The sequence below is a fragment of the Pelobates fuscus genome, chromosome 1 (assembly GCF_036172605.1).
Source record: "Pelobates fuscus isolate aPelFus1 chromosome 1, aPelFus1.pri, whole genome shotgun sequence".
Lineage (NCBI taxonomy): Eukaryota > Metazoa > Chordata > Amphibia > Anura > Pelobatidae > Pelobates > Pelobates fuscus.
Genome location: NC_086317.1, coordinates 271729304 through 271745077, shown reverse-complemented (window position 1 = coordinate 271745077; position 15774 = coordinate 271729304). Strand labels below are relative to the sequence as shown.

General features: G+C 41.5%; 1 protein-coding gene across 1 annotated transcript; it reads left to right on the top strand.

Moving 5' to 3' along the window:
- The first annotated feature begins 50 nt into the window (after nucleotides 1-50).
- On the top strand, nucleotides 51-15034 carry SBDS (SBDS ribosome maturation factor). The gene is made up of 5 exons (XM_063444599.1): nucleotides 51-283; nucleotides 1419-1548; nucleotides 2044-2244; nucleotides 5302-5466; nucleotides 13289-15034. The coding sequence occupies exons 1-5, from the start codon at nucleotides 156-158 to the stop codon at nucleotides 13415-13417; spliced, it is 753 nt and encodes a 250-aa protein (XP_063300669.1). The 5' UTR covers nucleotides 51-155; the 3' UTR covers nucleotides 13418-15034.
- Nucleotides 15035-15774: the final 740 nt, after the last annotated feature.

Genomic DNA, 15774 nt, shown 5'->3' with positions numbered 1-15774 from the left:
CAATGTACACACATACGCAGCTAGCAGAGTAGAGACAGTGCGCATGCTCTTGCAGATTTAGTCGCGAGCTGTCACGTGGAGTGTGTTTGTTTGTGTGCGCGCGCGAGCTCTCGGTTTCCGTTTACGGTCGGTGACAGGACACAGTGACAGCAGACATGGCGATCTTTACTCCCACCAACCAGATCCGCCTGACCAACGTGGCGGTTGTGCGGATGAAGAAAGGGGGGAAGCGATTTGAGATCGCCTGTTACAAGAATAAAGTGATCAGTTGGAGAAGCGGGGCGTAAGTGTTGGCTAGCGGCCGTTCACCGTGTTACTGGTACTGGCAGCAGGAGTGAGAGGGTGTGAGTGCCGCGCGCCAGTTGTCAGCCAATCAGGGCCTCGCTTACAGCAAGCTGTCTGTGGGCCCGGAGTCCGCATGGAGGCTTGGAACGCATCATAAGTTGTCTAGTGACAAACTGAACACGTGCAGCTGATGTGTTGTAGTATCCATCAGTAGCTTGGTGTGTGTGTATATTCTCTCTCGGCTCCTGTACGGAGTAATGCAGAGCAAAAAGACTTGCTACAAGCAAGGGCCTAATTTTTGGCATGTCCTCAAGTAAAGCCAAATAGAATGCTATTATACCTGTCACTGGGAGCACGCTGAACCAGCAATGTATACAGCATACATTCTGTGTAGCAATAATATTCTAAAAAAAAACAGAAATTTAATTTAGAAATAAGCCCCTCTCCATCACCTGACAGCCAAGTCACAGTTCAACCTTTAAACAGGTGTTCTGTCTCGTGTTGACAAAGGAGAGCAGCCAAAATAAAGTAGAAGTGGTTCTTCTACTATACAGTACACCAACTACAGCACTTACTAGAGGAGTATAGGAACAGATGAACCTCTTTTTTTTTTATCCCACTCAGATGCCAAAACAATGTCAATAAAACTAGCATGTTTTCTCTATTATTGCCAATGAAGGGTTTTCACTTAAAGTAACACTCCAAGCACCACAACCATTAAAGAAAAATATCTAGTAGTTTTGGTGCCTCTCACCCCCTGTAAGTAGTCAACAGTTTGACTTCTTCCCATGTATGCCATTTGCTGGTCCCTGTCTATGCTACAGCCAACAGATAACAGAAAGGACCAGTTTAGGAGCTTCATTTGAGTCTCCCTGCTCATTGAAAGTATCGGCTGAATGTTGTCAGCCAAAGAACTAAGCCCTGCTCCATTGAGCATAACTCAAGCAGAGTACTTATGGCTGTAGTTGGGTGGAGAGTGGTTCCTGGCGGACCCCATGTAAGAAGTAAAATTGTTCTAAAATGGGCTGGCTACTTACAATGGAGGTTGTCACAGTACTCCTGCCATTACAGTGTGTTATGATGCTGATGGAATTATGTAGAGTTGTTGACTGTGGTAATTGCTTGTGTTACAGAGAAAAAGATCTTGATGAAGTTCTTCAAACCCACTCTGTGTTTACAAATGTGTCTAAAGGACAGGTTTCTAAGAAAGAAGATCTTCTCAAAGCATTTGGTACTGAAGAACACACAGAAATCTGCAAGCAGGTAAAACGATGATATAGCAATTAAAAGTATCTGTCACCAAACTAGAGAGTGTCCTGTTTTTAGGCCTTTACATCAACCACACTCCTTTAACAGAGGCTTCTGTTCGGGTTAAAGGGATGTGTGTATTATCATATACTTATTCAGTCATTTGCCAGGGATCCATTTTTTTATTTTGCCTGCACAATGTAGACACCTTAGTGAAACAGACCGCATCCTCTACTTGATTTGTGGATGACCTCATCCAAAAGTACATTTTTAATAAGTTGTTTTTATGGGGCTTATACTGCTCTTTCTTGCATACACAGATAGGCAGGTGATTAGTCTCTGGTCTACTGCCTGTAGCTTCACAATGATGTTCTGTTTGTCTCAATTTACACCTCATCATAGTTGAAACCCCACATTCAAATAAAGTTTTATACAAGAAAAAATATTTTTTATTTTTTTTTCATTGTCTCTGAGAAACCTGCAAACCAGTATAATTTTTGTTTTCAATAGATTTTAGCCAAGGGGGAGCTGCAAGTGTCTGAAAAAGAACGAAGTACGCAATTAGAACAAATGTTTCGAGACATTGCAACGATAGTGGCAGACAAATGTGTCAATCCAGAGACAAAAAGACCTTATACAGTCAATCTGATTGAGCGTGCTATGAAAGATATTCACTACTCTGTAAAAGCTACGAAAAGCACCAAACAGCAGGTAACGTGAAAGTGCTTTCTGGCTTGCTTGGTGTGTTTGTTACAATTACATTTATGTGTACATGCCTGTATTTGTTAATGGTTTTGTAAAGAAGAAACTATTTCTACAATAACCTTTAATTATGAACTTTAAAGACATGCGTGTTTATTGCTCCAGAAAGGAACCTAAATGGCCTTAAAATCAGAATTTAAATCTTAGCCACTATATTGAATTGTATGTTCAAAGCCATCTACACATTTTTATTAGACAATAACGCAGTTTTGTATTCGTTTTTGGATATGCAACTTAATAAAGGTTATACTTTATTGCCTTCAACTATCTTATTAAACCCTTCCTTTCACTAGTATTTCTTGCCTTGTGTTTCGATTGAACTTGTACCTGTTTTTACATGTTATTTTTCCAGTAAAACAAGGACTTGAGTTGGGATACAAAAAAAAAAAAATACTAATATTAATGACAAGTTTCCAAAAATATGTATGAGTGATCTGTGAGTACTCCCCCGGTCATCCCCAAGCCAATCCGTTGGGATCAGACTGTGTATGCCGGCTTGATTCTGGGGGAGCATTGTGGCAAGCCTAACCACTTAAGACTATCCTTTTATGTATAATGGTTGTCCTGGAGAAACTGTGTGATATATAGCTTGTTTTAAGTGTTCGCTTAAATATGGGAGAGAGGGCATTCGTATGCTAGTGACGCGAAAGCCGCTAGCATTCCTATGGTAGTTTAACGAACAGTGTCTTTCAACACTGTTCGTGAAACGAACAAAGTACCGAATGGGAGACCACACACAGGAGGTCGTGTGGCTCCCATTAACAGATTGCATCAATGTATCTTTCCTCTGTTAATTGATTCGCAGGGTGGCCGCCGTTCGGATACCGACCACGTGGCGGCGGCCATCTTGGATTCACTTTTAGCCCAGCGGTGTTTGGTCGTCGAGTGCCTGGAACTAAAATCGGCTACTCGACGGCACGAACACCGCTGGACTTCCAGACCGTTCGGGACCACCGGTCTTTCGGTACTTTCCTTCAAACTGTGCATTCGTGTGTTTTCTTATGAGTTCATATTAAAGTATGTTTCGTGTCGCATTCGGCTAATTGTGCTGGGATCTGAGCGGTAGTTTCCCAAAGTATGCGCTCAGATCCCAGCTATCTATCTAGATGTCATTCGGTAACGTGCAAGTTGTAAATTTTTAAGTGAAAAAAACGATTCTGCTGTACAGATAATCCACTTAACAGGTATATTCTTATGGGAGTATCCCTCTCGTACAGCAGTGCATGGTGGGAAAATGGTCCTGTATGTTCAGTTCCCCATGTAGTCCCCTACTGTACAACCCCTGTAAAGTGATTAAGGAAACCCCTTGCATGGGGAACCACATAAATACTGTGACCTGGGAATAAAACCTCAGTTGACTCCCAGAACTGTGTTTTGTCCGGTTACTGGGGAAATTGGGATGTTGCCTTCATTCAGCGCTTTTCTTGGATTACTTTATTTTACCAGCGGAGATATTGGGATTTAATATTGCAGCTCCGCTACAGTATGCATATACTAAAAATTTATACTTTAGAACTTCAGCCCTGACAAAAAAATGTAATATCAGCATGGCAAGTGTGCCATTGATCTTCACTCCTGCTTCAATGCAACAGGTTATAATCGTAATTGCATGGCTGATGTATGTGGTCATCCAAAATGTCATTAAACAATAGAGATGGTCACCACCAGTTAAAACTATAAATACGTCATGATTAAGTTCCTCTTAGTTTAATGTTTTGAAACCTGTATATGCATTTTAGAATTTTGCATATAGTTAAAATGAAAGGTGGCAATATGTTTTGCAGACAAACCATGCCCAATACACTCAGAAAGCCCATCCATATCACACATAAACTGGTCATATTGCATTTATTATGATCAATCTGATCTTCTACTCTATCTCTGTTCCTCCATCCCTACTGAGTAAGTCCTGATTCTTCTTCATGTGGTTAATGTGAGGGAATATTGTTGGTAAAAACCTTTCTTTCATCTGAGTTATTAGCTGTGGAATTTTAAAGAACCACTAAAGGCACCACAGCTTTGTTTTCCTGGCACTATAGTATCCCTTTAAACACACCTCTAGTGACTGTGTTCCTAGCAGCTTTTCAGCATAGCGTGTTGTTTGCCGCATATGCACACTGGCCTCCCAGTGCTTTTGTTTGGCTGAGATCATACATTTTGATGATCTGAACCATAGGGGCAGGGAAGGAGGGTAAGTAATACTCAACTTTCAACCCTCAGAGGCACGTGAACACTATAGCGTTAGGATTACATGTTTGTATTCCTAACACCACTGTTACTTTAAAGGAACACTATAGGATCAGTGATACAAAATTGTATTCCTGACCCTATAGTGTTAAAAATTGAGTTTCAGCTTCTGACCACCTCGTTGCCCCTTTTAAAAATTGTTAAAACTTACTTTTTCAGGGTCGTGTGGGTCCACCAGTGCTGGCCTCGCCCCTGATCTGTATCTTTGCCTGAGATCATCATAATTGATAATCCCAGCCAATCCAATGCTTTTCTAAGGAAGTGTCCCTAGGCATCCATGTAAAGGGCACTGTTTACAGCAAATAGCATGCAGGGGACATACTATAGTAACTATACTATACCTGTAGTTCTGGTGACTAATGTCCCCTTAAGGAGTAGGGAAGAGGTTAACACACAATTTCCTAATTTCATCAAGATTGAAATCCTGGAAATTTTGTACCCTGTACATTTGAGACTTTACTGGTTCCTCTGTTACTCTTTGTAATCCTATTGTTGCTCTTTTTTAGGAGCTCCATTTTGTTGTAGCAGCCATGTCCCAAAATGATACACAGGCTACGGCCTCCCCCTAATAAGCACCTGATATGCAGGATGTTTTTCTATGCAAATGTCTGTGGACACCATGTTTGTATTGTTTGCCAAGTGCAGAAAAAATACATAACTGTGTAATTGTGTCATCTGCTACAGTTTTGAAATAAAATAAGCATTCTTGTAACCACACATGTTATATACCTTTCATTAACACCTAAATGTATATTGCAGGCATTGGATGTTATCAGACAGCTGAAAGAGACCATGAAGATTGAGAGAGCGCAAATGAGATTGCGTTTCATCCTTCCAGCTAAGGATGGGAAACGCCTGAAGGAGAAGCTGAAGCCACTTATCAAGCAAGTAGAGAGTGAAGATTTTAATCAAGAACTGGAGATGGTATGTTAATAATTTTTAATTTTTTCGTTCCTGTCGCAAAATACACCGTAATATATGTGGCCTAAAATTTTAAGTCCTGTGCTACTAGCTACTATACTCACCAAGGGTGAATCTCTATTCACCAGGGCTACATTTTCAGATATCAAAATTATTAAAGAAACTAGTAGAAAATAGTATCAGGAATAGAAACAAGTTCAAAACCTGTACAAATCACATTTTTTCCATAACTGCGAGGATCCTTCCTTCCCCTGACCAGTAGCTGCTCTGTCATTTGTTATTTTAATCCTAGCAGGGTTAGGATACTAACCGTTAAGTAGCCATGACCCCCACCTTTGGCATAGTGGCTGGAGGCATATTACAGATGATTAATCTTCCTGTAGCTATGGGGGTCATTGGCTGGTTGTTTTTTTCTTTCACTATTTACCTGCTGGTTGCTAGCACACATGCACAATAATCTGCGAATGTACATAATATCCCATCCGGTCCCAATTTTGTTTAAAATCAGTGCTTTGTAAATGTTCTGGATCCTGTAGTTTTTGTATAATTTGGTTTCGAAAAGTACTCCTTTAAAACTAGATGTCAGATTCATCCACCTGAATGGTGAAGATTCGGTCAGGAGGTGGATTTGGCTTTAGTAAATGTAGTAATTGCCATTACAGTTGGAATTTGGCAGTTTTCCATCTGGACAAAATTTGGAGTTTAGTGAGTTTAGTCTAATTCCAGATAAAGCTGTGGCTGAAACCTTTACTTTTAGCTGACTAGACATAATACAAATTGACATTCTCACTGCACAACATAATCAAAAACCTTACAGGAGTTAGAAGGGGGAGGGGACAATGAATGTCATCTGTTCATTGGGGGTGGGTGGAGACTTCTGCCCATATAATGTAAACCATTGACCTGCAAGGTATTATAAGTCTGGGAGTCAGCACTTTTCCTGGATGATTCTCTGGTAGCCAGATGTACCCACAGCTCTATTGATTTTGTCTGTTTGTTTATTTTTGCTTACCACTAAATATCTACATAATTTTATTGTTAAGGTTTGCCTGCAAAGTGATCTATACATAATAATGTTATGCACATTTTTAAGCACGCTATGCGTCCATTGCTTCAAACAAATGTTTTCCTAATATTTTATGTTTAAGGCCGTAAGGCCTGTATTTGTGGGAGGAGTTAAGCATTCCTATATAAACGCTACTCCCCCCTTCCAACCTTGCCGTACGCACGCTGTTCACTGGTCCTCCTCGATGACCCCGCACTTCCGGTTTCCGGCCGCACGTCCCGCCAGTTCAGAGCTCCCCCTCCGTTCGGGGAAACTCAGCCGAAGCACTTCCAGCGCTGGAACGCTGAACAAACGAACGTCCAGGTACCGGCGGGAATAGCCACGTTCGGGCTATTCCCGCCGTTCGCATATACAATTTACAGAATGTGTAAAGAGTCGTCCAAACGAATATCTTTCAGACCTGTCATTCCAGGTCCATTCATTATACAATCGGGCACTGTGTCAGGCTTTCGCCTAATTAATGAAGTAATCATACCAATAAACATGTACAGACAGTCTAAAGATCTGTCTATGTCTTCATATGATAACCTCCTGCTGTTGCTTTCCAGTTCTGCCCCATATAAGTCTTACTCCATAGAACAATCCCCTGTGACTCCCCCTGTTGGTCTGGTAAAAATACTATTAGTGTGTATAAAAAAAAAAAATTTGCATATGAGTTAAGTTCTAATTCTTTCCTTTTGTGAAAGTATTCCCTACTATTAAGCCTAACATGAATCGCCAACACGTTGACACATTGTTGTCGGACGATTCAAACTAATCGGTTTAGACACTTTGCAATTAGTCAATCTCTATTACCGTTATACATTAGTTTCGCTAATTACTATTAATGTTGCATATTGTCATTTGTTATCATTAGACAATCACTAGTTCGCTATTGTCGCCTGTTTCTATCACGTACAAATAAGTTTTCGTTCACATTTCAAACAACTGCCTCGACAAGGCCACGTTGTTACACGATGGGATATTGGGGTACGGGGGCTTGATTCCTGCCTTGCCTCGTCAGGCCACGGCTATCACTCGACAACTCGTCATACGTTCTTTAACACTCACTATCCGTAACAATCGTTTTGTTACTCACTACCTTGCTAATTTCACCCTCCTCTCTCCGTCAGGTACTACCGCGCTTTCTTGGCACAACGCCTCATACATCTCCCTTCAGGAAAAGGGTCTAAGTATACTGTACTATCAGCTATATCTCCAAGAACTGCGCTATACTGCATATAATTTTCTTTCTATCCTCTCCCTCGACCACAGTTCCTTTCCTCTTCTTTCTTCCTCCTCCCCCCCCCCTCCCCCTTTTTCTCTTTCTCCGACTGGGAATCTCCAGGTACCTATCACAAACCACAACTTGGGTTCTCCAAACACGTTGCGTTATCCCCTTTATCAAGCCCCCGTCTAGGGTCCGTGAACTGGCTATCTAGGGTTAGGAGCTGGCCTTAGTGGTACAACGTAGCTGGTCCCGCGAGGCCAACCCCCAATCTCAACATGGAGATTTCGCCCCTCGGCCCAAATCATAGTTAGAGCCTCGCATTCACCCACCTATCGGGTTTATAGTTAGGGCCTCACCTGACATGGCCACACGTTTTGGATCTTTTACTGTCACCGAGAGGCCGCCACCACGCTAGTGGCTCAAGCCCCACGCCCAAATCATAGGTAGAGCCTCTCACCAGCCGCTTGGCAACTAGCAGGGCCTCACTTGTCACGGGGTAGAGAGCTTTTCGCTTCGGCACTAGTTAGCCAGTCAGTTCTATATTGCTTAACCGTATTGTTGTTCATCAGTTCATTGTTGTTGTGGTATTCTTTTTCAGTATGTCCTAAAAAGGCAACATCGGACAAGGACCATCCCTCCCTAAAGCAACCACCGAGCTGGACACTGACAATTCTGTCTTGGCGTCCAGCTCACAAGGAGGAATCTCGGACATTACAGGAGACCTAAACTCCATTCTGGCTACGCTTCAGACCTTCAATAATAGTCTGTCTAACTTAGAGAACACCAGCCCGGCTCAGTTAGGCCGACTGCATGGCGGTCCGCAACATATTCAGTACAATCGTTCACCTTCTCCACCTTTGGGTAGATGGTTCACAGACTGTCGGAAACAGGATTAGAAGGTCCTTCGGCATTGCAGTCCGGGCCAGGTAGAGGGAGTCAATAGAGCTCGAATTGGGTTTATGAGTTCATCCGCCTGGTTCCGACCAACTCCCAATTTGTACAGTTAAACCACTATCCTGGGTGGAAGCATCCACATAACTATTAGGGATTCCTGGTCAAGAGTCAATTGGCCTAGTACCTCACCCAACTTACAACGCCCAATTCCTTGTCATCACGGTTACTTTCCGCATTTCGTAATCTGCATTTTAACATCCTAATTCGGTCGCCCAGCTATTGGGACTCGACAACAAGTGATCGCCTATAGCGTTTTTCAATTGCACTAAGAATACGTACGACAGAACGTGACATTATTACAAGACTCAGTGGTACACAACGTTCACAGGTATACTGTACAATTGTAGTCTATTCTGCTTTTTTGCCACCTTTTATTCAAACCTTCATACAACACGATCGCACTATACCGAACTGACCTACAATAACACGTTCTGACAAGCCTTTCAAACCATACCCTGTCTTAAAATATCAAAAGATAATATTGGTTTATCACTCTACAGTAACGTATGTCCACATATGGGAATTGTGGGCAGTATCAGACTCCCCAAACAGCATTCTCACCACACAACCAGGTCTTAAATCTATGTGCCTGCAACCGTACAAGGGTTCCGGAACCCTACAACTCCACGATCACAACTAATCAGACTGGCAAATCATGTCTCCTCAAGGAAGTTTTAAAAAGGTACAAACACTACATCATGTCACGCCAACATTCAAACCAGGCAATCAAGACACTTGACATACTAATCATTCCCTAACTTCTTCTAAATACGGTTCTACATTCATACTCCTGGCGTTAGAGTAGGTTGGGACCACTGGCTCCTATTTAGTACGTCCTTTCAATAAGCACGGCATCCAGTAGCAGTATGCCGGTACACATAATTAGAGTCACTAGAAGTCAGCTACATTATACAGGAACATTCCTAACGGATAAGAAGTAAGGCAAACTGATTTTATATGATAATTATAGTGCAATAAGTGTGTTTTCTTGCATTTCCTTTTGCCCTCTTTTACAAGCCTACCCCCTACGTCGGTTCCGGCACACCACACCGACTTAATTCCAATCACAAGGTATTTCACTATATGATATTAACAGACCACAAGTTTAAGGCCGTAAGGCCTGTATTTGTAGGAGGAGTTAAGCGTTCCCATATAAACGCTACTCCCCCCTTCCTACCTTGCCGTACGCACGCTGTTCACCCCACCCACCTCTCCCTCTTATATAATTCATTCGGGGAGGCCCTCTTTTACAGGCCTACCCCCTACGTCGGTTCCGGCACACCACACCGACTTAATTCCAATCACAAGGTATTTCACTATACGATATTAACCGACCACATATATATATATATATATATATATATATATATATATATATATATATATATATATATATATATATATATATATATATATATATATATATATATATATATAGAGTGAGACAAGAAATTCCTGCACTCCAACTTATTTAATTATAGCCTGGTGCACAGTGAAAAGAAATCATATAAAGTAGAAAAAATACCGGCACTCTAGGTCTTCCAAATAGTGGTGTTTATTTTCAGATCATCCAAGGTCAACGTTTCAGCCCTGGTTCAGGGCCTTCATCAGGAGCATGTGTCCTGATGAAGGCCCTGAACCAGGGCTGAAACGTTGACCTTGGATGATCTGAAAATAAACACCACTATTTGGAAGACCTAGAGTGCCGGTATTTTTTCTACTATATATATATATCTATATATATATATACCGTATATACTCGAGTATAAGCCGAGTTTTTCAGCCCATTTTTTGGGCTGAAAAACCCCAACTCGGCTTATACTCGAGTCAGAGTCTGTATTATGGCAATTTGCATTGCCATAATACAGACTGGGGGGAGAGGGGGGCTGGCAGAGCTGTACTTACCTTTCCTGCAGCTCCTGTCAGCTCTCTCCTCCTCCGCCGGTCCGTTCAGCACCTCGGTCAGCTCCCAGTGTAAGTCTCGCGAGAGCCGCGGCTCTCGCGAGACTTACAGTGTGAGCTGACAGAGGGAGCTGCACGGACGGCGCGGAGGAGGAGAGAGCTGACAGGAGCTGCAGGAAAGGTAAGTACAGCTCTGCCAGCCCCCCTCTCCCCTCCCACTGAACTGCCACTGGACCACCAGGGAAGGAGAGCCCCCCTCCCTGCCATATATCAAGCAGGGAGGGGGGACGAAAAAAAAAATATAAATTAAATAAGAAAAAAAATAATAAAAAAAAAAATAATAATAATAAAAAAAAGGGGTATAAGGACCACTATGGGAGGGGGGGGGGTGGGTTAAGGACCACTATGGGAGGGAGGGGGGTATAAGGACCGCTATGGGAGGGAGGGGGGGTATAAGGACCACTATGGGAGGGAGGGGGGGGGGTAAGGACCACTATTGGAGGGAGGGGGGTTTAAGGACCACTATGGGAGGGATGGGGGGGTATAAGGACCACTATGGGAGGGGGTGGGATAAGGACCACTATGGGAGGGAGGGGGGTATAAGGACCATTATGGGAGGGAGGGGGGGTATATGGACCACTATGGGAGGGATGGGGGGGGATAAGGAACACTATGGGAGGGAGAAGGGGGATAAGGACCACTATGAGAGGGGAGGGGGAAGTAAGGACCACTAGGGGAGGGGAGGGGTGAGTCAGGACCACTGGGGGGGGGGGGGAAGTGAAGGAACACGGGGGTGGGGAGGTAAGGACCACTGAGGGAGGAGGAGGGGAAGTCAGGACATATGGGGGGGGAGGGGGCGGCAAAAAATGTTTTGCCTACGGCGGCAAATATCCTTGCACCGGCCCTGCACACACTGCATTCACACACTGCATTCATGCACACACACACTGCACTCATACACACACGCTGCACCCATACACACACACATACGCACACACTGCATTCATTATACACACACTGTAAATAAATATTCAATTAATATATTTTTTTTAGGATCTAATTTTATTTAGAAATTTACCAGTAGCTGCTGCATTTCCCACCCTAGTCTTATACTCGAGTCAATAAGTTTTCCCAGTTTTTTGGGATAAAATTAGGGGCCTCGGCTTATATTCGGGTCGGCTTATACTCGAGTATATACGGTATATATATATAATTTTTATTTATTTTTTTGCAGTGCAGATTTAAACTTACAAGCTTGCAGAGACATTTTACAAGAGTGTATTCGAGATGAATAAAGTAGATATGTAACAGTAAATGTTTAGGGTACTGCACTTTTTTAAAAATTTATTTTATTAAATATAGAGTAAATGAGAAGGCAAGCTTTAAAAATTGTAAAAAATAATATGAGAAACAGTTATTTTATTATTTACATAGCGCCATCAAATACCGTAGCGCTGTACAGTTCCATCATAGTAAACAAAGAAAGGGTGCAACATGCTGTAGAATAGAACTATGTGTACAAGAGGTGAAAACCACTGTGTGATCAGGATCCATTAGGGCGTAAGAGCTGAGAGTCCAGACCACAGCATATTTTGTGCTTAAAAAGGTTAACTGCAAGACAGGAGATCAAACTCTAGCAATCATATAGTGACATATATTCTGCTGTATATGAGGAGCATAGCCTGTTCAGAGCTTGGGCATGGGGTTTTTGGCACACCAGGGCAGAGGATCAGCCGCATCCCCCGGCCCCAGTATAACCGCAAGCCGCAGGATCATTTGTCACAATGAATGCCCGCAGGAACTAGGCAGAAGTTAGTCAGACAATTGGCAGAGTTTTCCCTCAGGGGTTAAGTAAGATTTTGCCAATATTGCACTCTGAAATTCACGTTTTTAGCTGTATTTTCTGAGGAGCTCTAGTCACATGCATCCAGCTTGGTCGGCTGTCAGCCCCCCTCCACTTTTTAAATACCCCTTGTTTCCCTTAGTACTCTTACCTTGTGCATGTAAGACATTTCAGGGATAGACTTTTTTTTTATTTTAAGCGTGCATAGTTGTCTGAAGCATGCCTATTTAGGACGTGTTTATTTTGCTCTTTATTTATACTTGCCTCTTTATAAATATCCCTTCTTTCCCTTTGTACTTTTACCTTGTGCGTGTAAGTTCAGGCGTAGACTTTTATAAGCGAGCATGGCAGTCTGAAGCATGCCTATTTAGCACTGATGCTTGCTGTTTTTCAGAATTTGAGACATTTTGGTGGACCAAGTCTGCAGTCTGCTTCAGCTTTTATAACATGGAAATCTTATAACAGAGACTCTTTTTTACAATTTAAATCTTTATTTATGGCTTATATTAACCAAGGCAAATAATTCTAACAGCACATATTTAACATATAAAACCAGTATGTGAATGTTAGATCCCCTCTTTTCTGTTCATGTTGGCATTTTCAAATTTTATATTGTGCTGAAGCCCCAGGCTTTTCTGGAACTTGGCAACGCCCCTGTATAAAGAGAATATAATCCAAAGCTAAATATATTGCAGATGTGTCCTTTTTATGTTTTTTTTTTTAAATTATTTATTTGTTTTTTTAATTAATGATGTTGCGCCTGGTCCACACATGGTTTCTGATTGTTGAATTAGCAGATTATTATTTTATAAGAACAAAAAAAAAAAATCTCATATCTATATCATTTCAGATATGTTTAATTGACCCTGGCTGCTTACGAGATATTGATGAACTCATCCGCTGTGAGACTAAAGGAAAAGGCACCCTGGAAGTGCTCAGCTTGAAGGAGGTGGAAGAGGGAGATGAAAGGCTGGAGTGATAAGGCTCCCGAGCACCATTAAAGAGAGCAGGCTTTAATACCTCCTAACTAATCAGCCTTTATGTTTAGACCAATTATTCTCCACAAGTGGCTTCCTCTGCAAAATATCTGCATTTCTGCCACGCTTGCTTTTGCAGTGAGGGTCTCTATGTGTGCAGATTTGGATAAGTAACCAACTCTTTACTGTTGATTGCTTTAAAGGTACACTACCAAGAAAATGTTTGTAAGCACAGTCTAAATTATCATCAAATAGCTTTTAGGACAATATATTTTGCTTTAATGAAATAACATCTTGAAATGTTTTCTGTACAGAATAATTGTCTTTAGTTCTCTGCTCCTGGTGTCTGCTAGTGAATATATAATAAAATATTATCTGACTACATTGCTGCAAAGGGAATGACAGAGTCTATTGATTGAGGTCAATTATGCATTTTTTGAGAGACTGTGTGTTTTTTTTTTTTTTTTAGTTTTTTTTTTTTTTTGTTAAACTGCGAGATAGCAGACAGAAGAACCTTAAAGTACTTTTTAAACCCACAAATGAAACTTGTTTTATCGCCATGGTGGTAGTTCTTGAAATTGAGCTGTGATTCTCCCACTCTCTATGCAAATGTTGGACTTGCACAATGCCTAGTGCTACCAAAAACTATAGAGATAAAAAAAAGTATATAAAGCGTACATACAAGTTTAAAATATTGTATTGATAAAAAAAATTCTGGTTTTGAATATATAGATTTATTTATTTTTTTTCTTTATGAAAGGTCAGTTTACACTAAACATATTGTGCCGATAAATGAACATGCTCCTCTTTGCATTTTTTTTATGCATTGTAAATTGCCCTGTTAATAATTATATGATATGGTGGAAGTTTATATACCATAACATTTCGCATTACTGTGAATATATAGCGCCAACATGTTGCAGCACATTAGATAAACAAAGACAAAAAATGCTAACCCACATTTGACATATAAGAACAGTAGGTGAAGAGAGATTATTTAGAAAATTGGGCAGACTAGATGGGCCGAATGGTTCTTATCTGCAGTCACATTCTATGTTTCTATGTAAGAGAGCTTACAATCTAACTATGTATTGCAGTTGCCAAATCACATGCAAATCATTTAATTTCAAGTTTTGAACTTATCCATTTACTTCTTTGACATTGAGGTGTAATCTATAGTTATCGTAGTCAGTGGTGTGTGCATGGATCACAGAATTCTTATGTCTCAATCTCAGAATGCATGCATGTGGTATGTAATGTATGTGCAGGTCTCTGAATTCTTTCTCCATCGGACGAGTTGGCAATCGTTATCTTTTTAGTATTTACCCTGGCTTTTGCTAATACAATATATACATGAAGTTGCCTTGTTTGCATTTTAGTAGATGGAAGGACAACTGTTATTAATTTACTGAAATTTCATTCGCCTATTGTTTTTTTTTAAAGCAAATTATATTATTAAATGAAAAGGTAAAATGTGGGTGTTATGCATGCCATGTGTAAAAAGACATAGCAGGTGCTAATGTTTGCGTTTTTGAAGAAAGTTATAATGCAAGCTAAAAAAAAAAAAATTACATTTGTGTCATGTCATCAAAGTTAAACTTTTCCATTTTTTTTATTTTTTTTAACCCCTTAAGGACCAAACTTCTGGAATAAAAGGGAATCATGACATGTCACACATGTCATGTGTCCTTAAAGGACCACTCTAGGCACCCAGACCACTTCAGCTTAATGAAGTGGTCTGGGTGCCAGGTCCAGCTAGCTTTTACCCTTTTTTTTATAAACATAGCAGTTTCAGAGAAACTGCTATGTTTATACTGAGGGTTAAGCCAGCCTCCAGAGCCTCTAGTGGCTGTCTCATTGACAGCCGCTAGAGGCGCTTGCGTGCTTCTCACTGTGAAAATCACAGTGAGAGCACGCAAGCGTCCATAGGAAAGCATTATGAATGCTTTCCTATGCGACCGGCTGAATGCGAGCGCGGCTCCTGCCGCGCATGCGCATTCAGCCGATGACGTCGCGAGGAAGAAGAGGAGGAGGAGGAAAGCTCCCCGCCCGGCGCTGGAGAAAGAGGTACGTTTAACCCCTTCCTCCCCCCAGAGCCCGGCGGGAGTGGGTCCCTGAGGGTGGGGGCACCCTCAGGGCACTCTAGTGCCAGGAAAACGAGTATGTTTTCCTGGCACTAGAGTGGTCCTTTAAGGGGTTAAAGTAGTCAATTTGTTTTTGTGGTTTTTTTGCATTGCATTTCTATCTTTTTTTTGTTGCCTTACAGCGTCATTCAAAGAATTCAAAGAGAATTTCAAATTTAAGGTCATAATAGCCAGACTGGGAGAATGCCTTCTCTCGTGTCAATTTACAGGAGCAG

Excerpts from the sequence above, each read along its gene's own strand:
- SBDS (XM_063444599.1), top strand. The coding sequence starts at position 156 with ATGGCGATCTTTACTCCCACCAACCAGATCCGCCTGACCAACGTGGCG. Across the intron at positions 284-1,418 it reads ATCAGTTGGAGAAGCGGGGC|AGAAAAAGATCTTGATGAAG; the intron begins GTAAGTGTTGGC and ends CTTGTGTTACAG. Across the intron at positions 2,245-5,301 it reads CGAAAAGCACCAAACAGCAG|GCATTGGATGTTATCAGACA; the intron begins GTAACGTGAAAG and ends TGTATATTGCAG.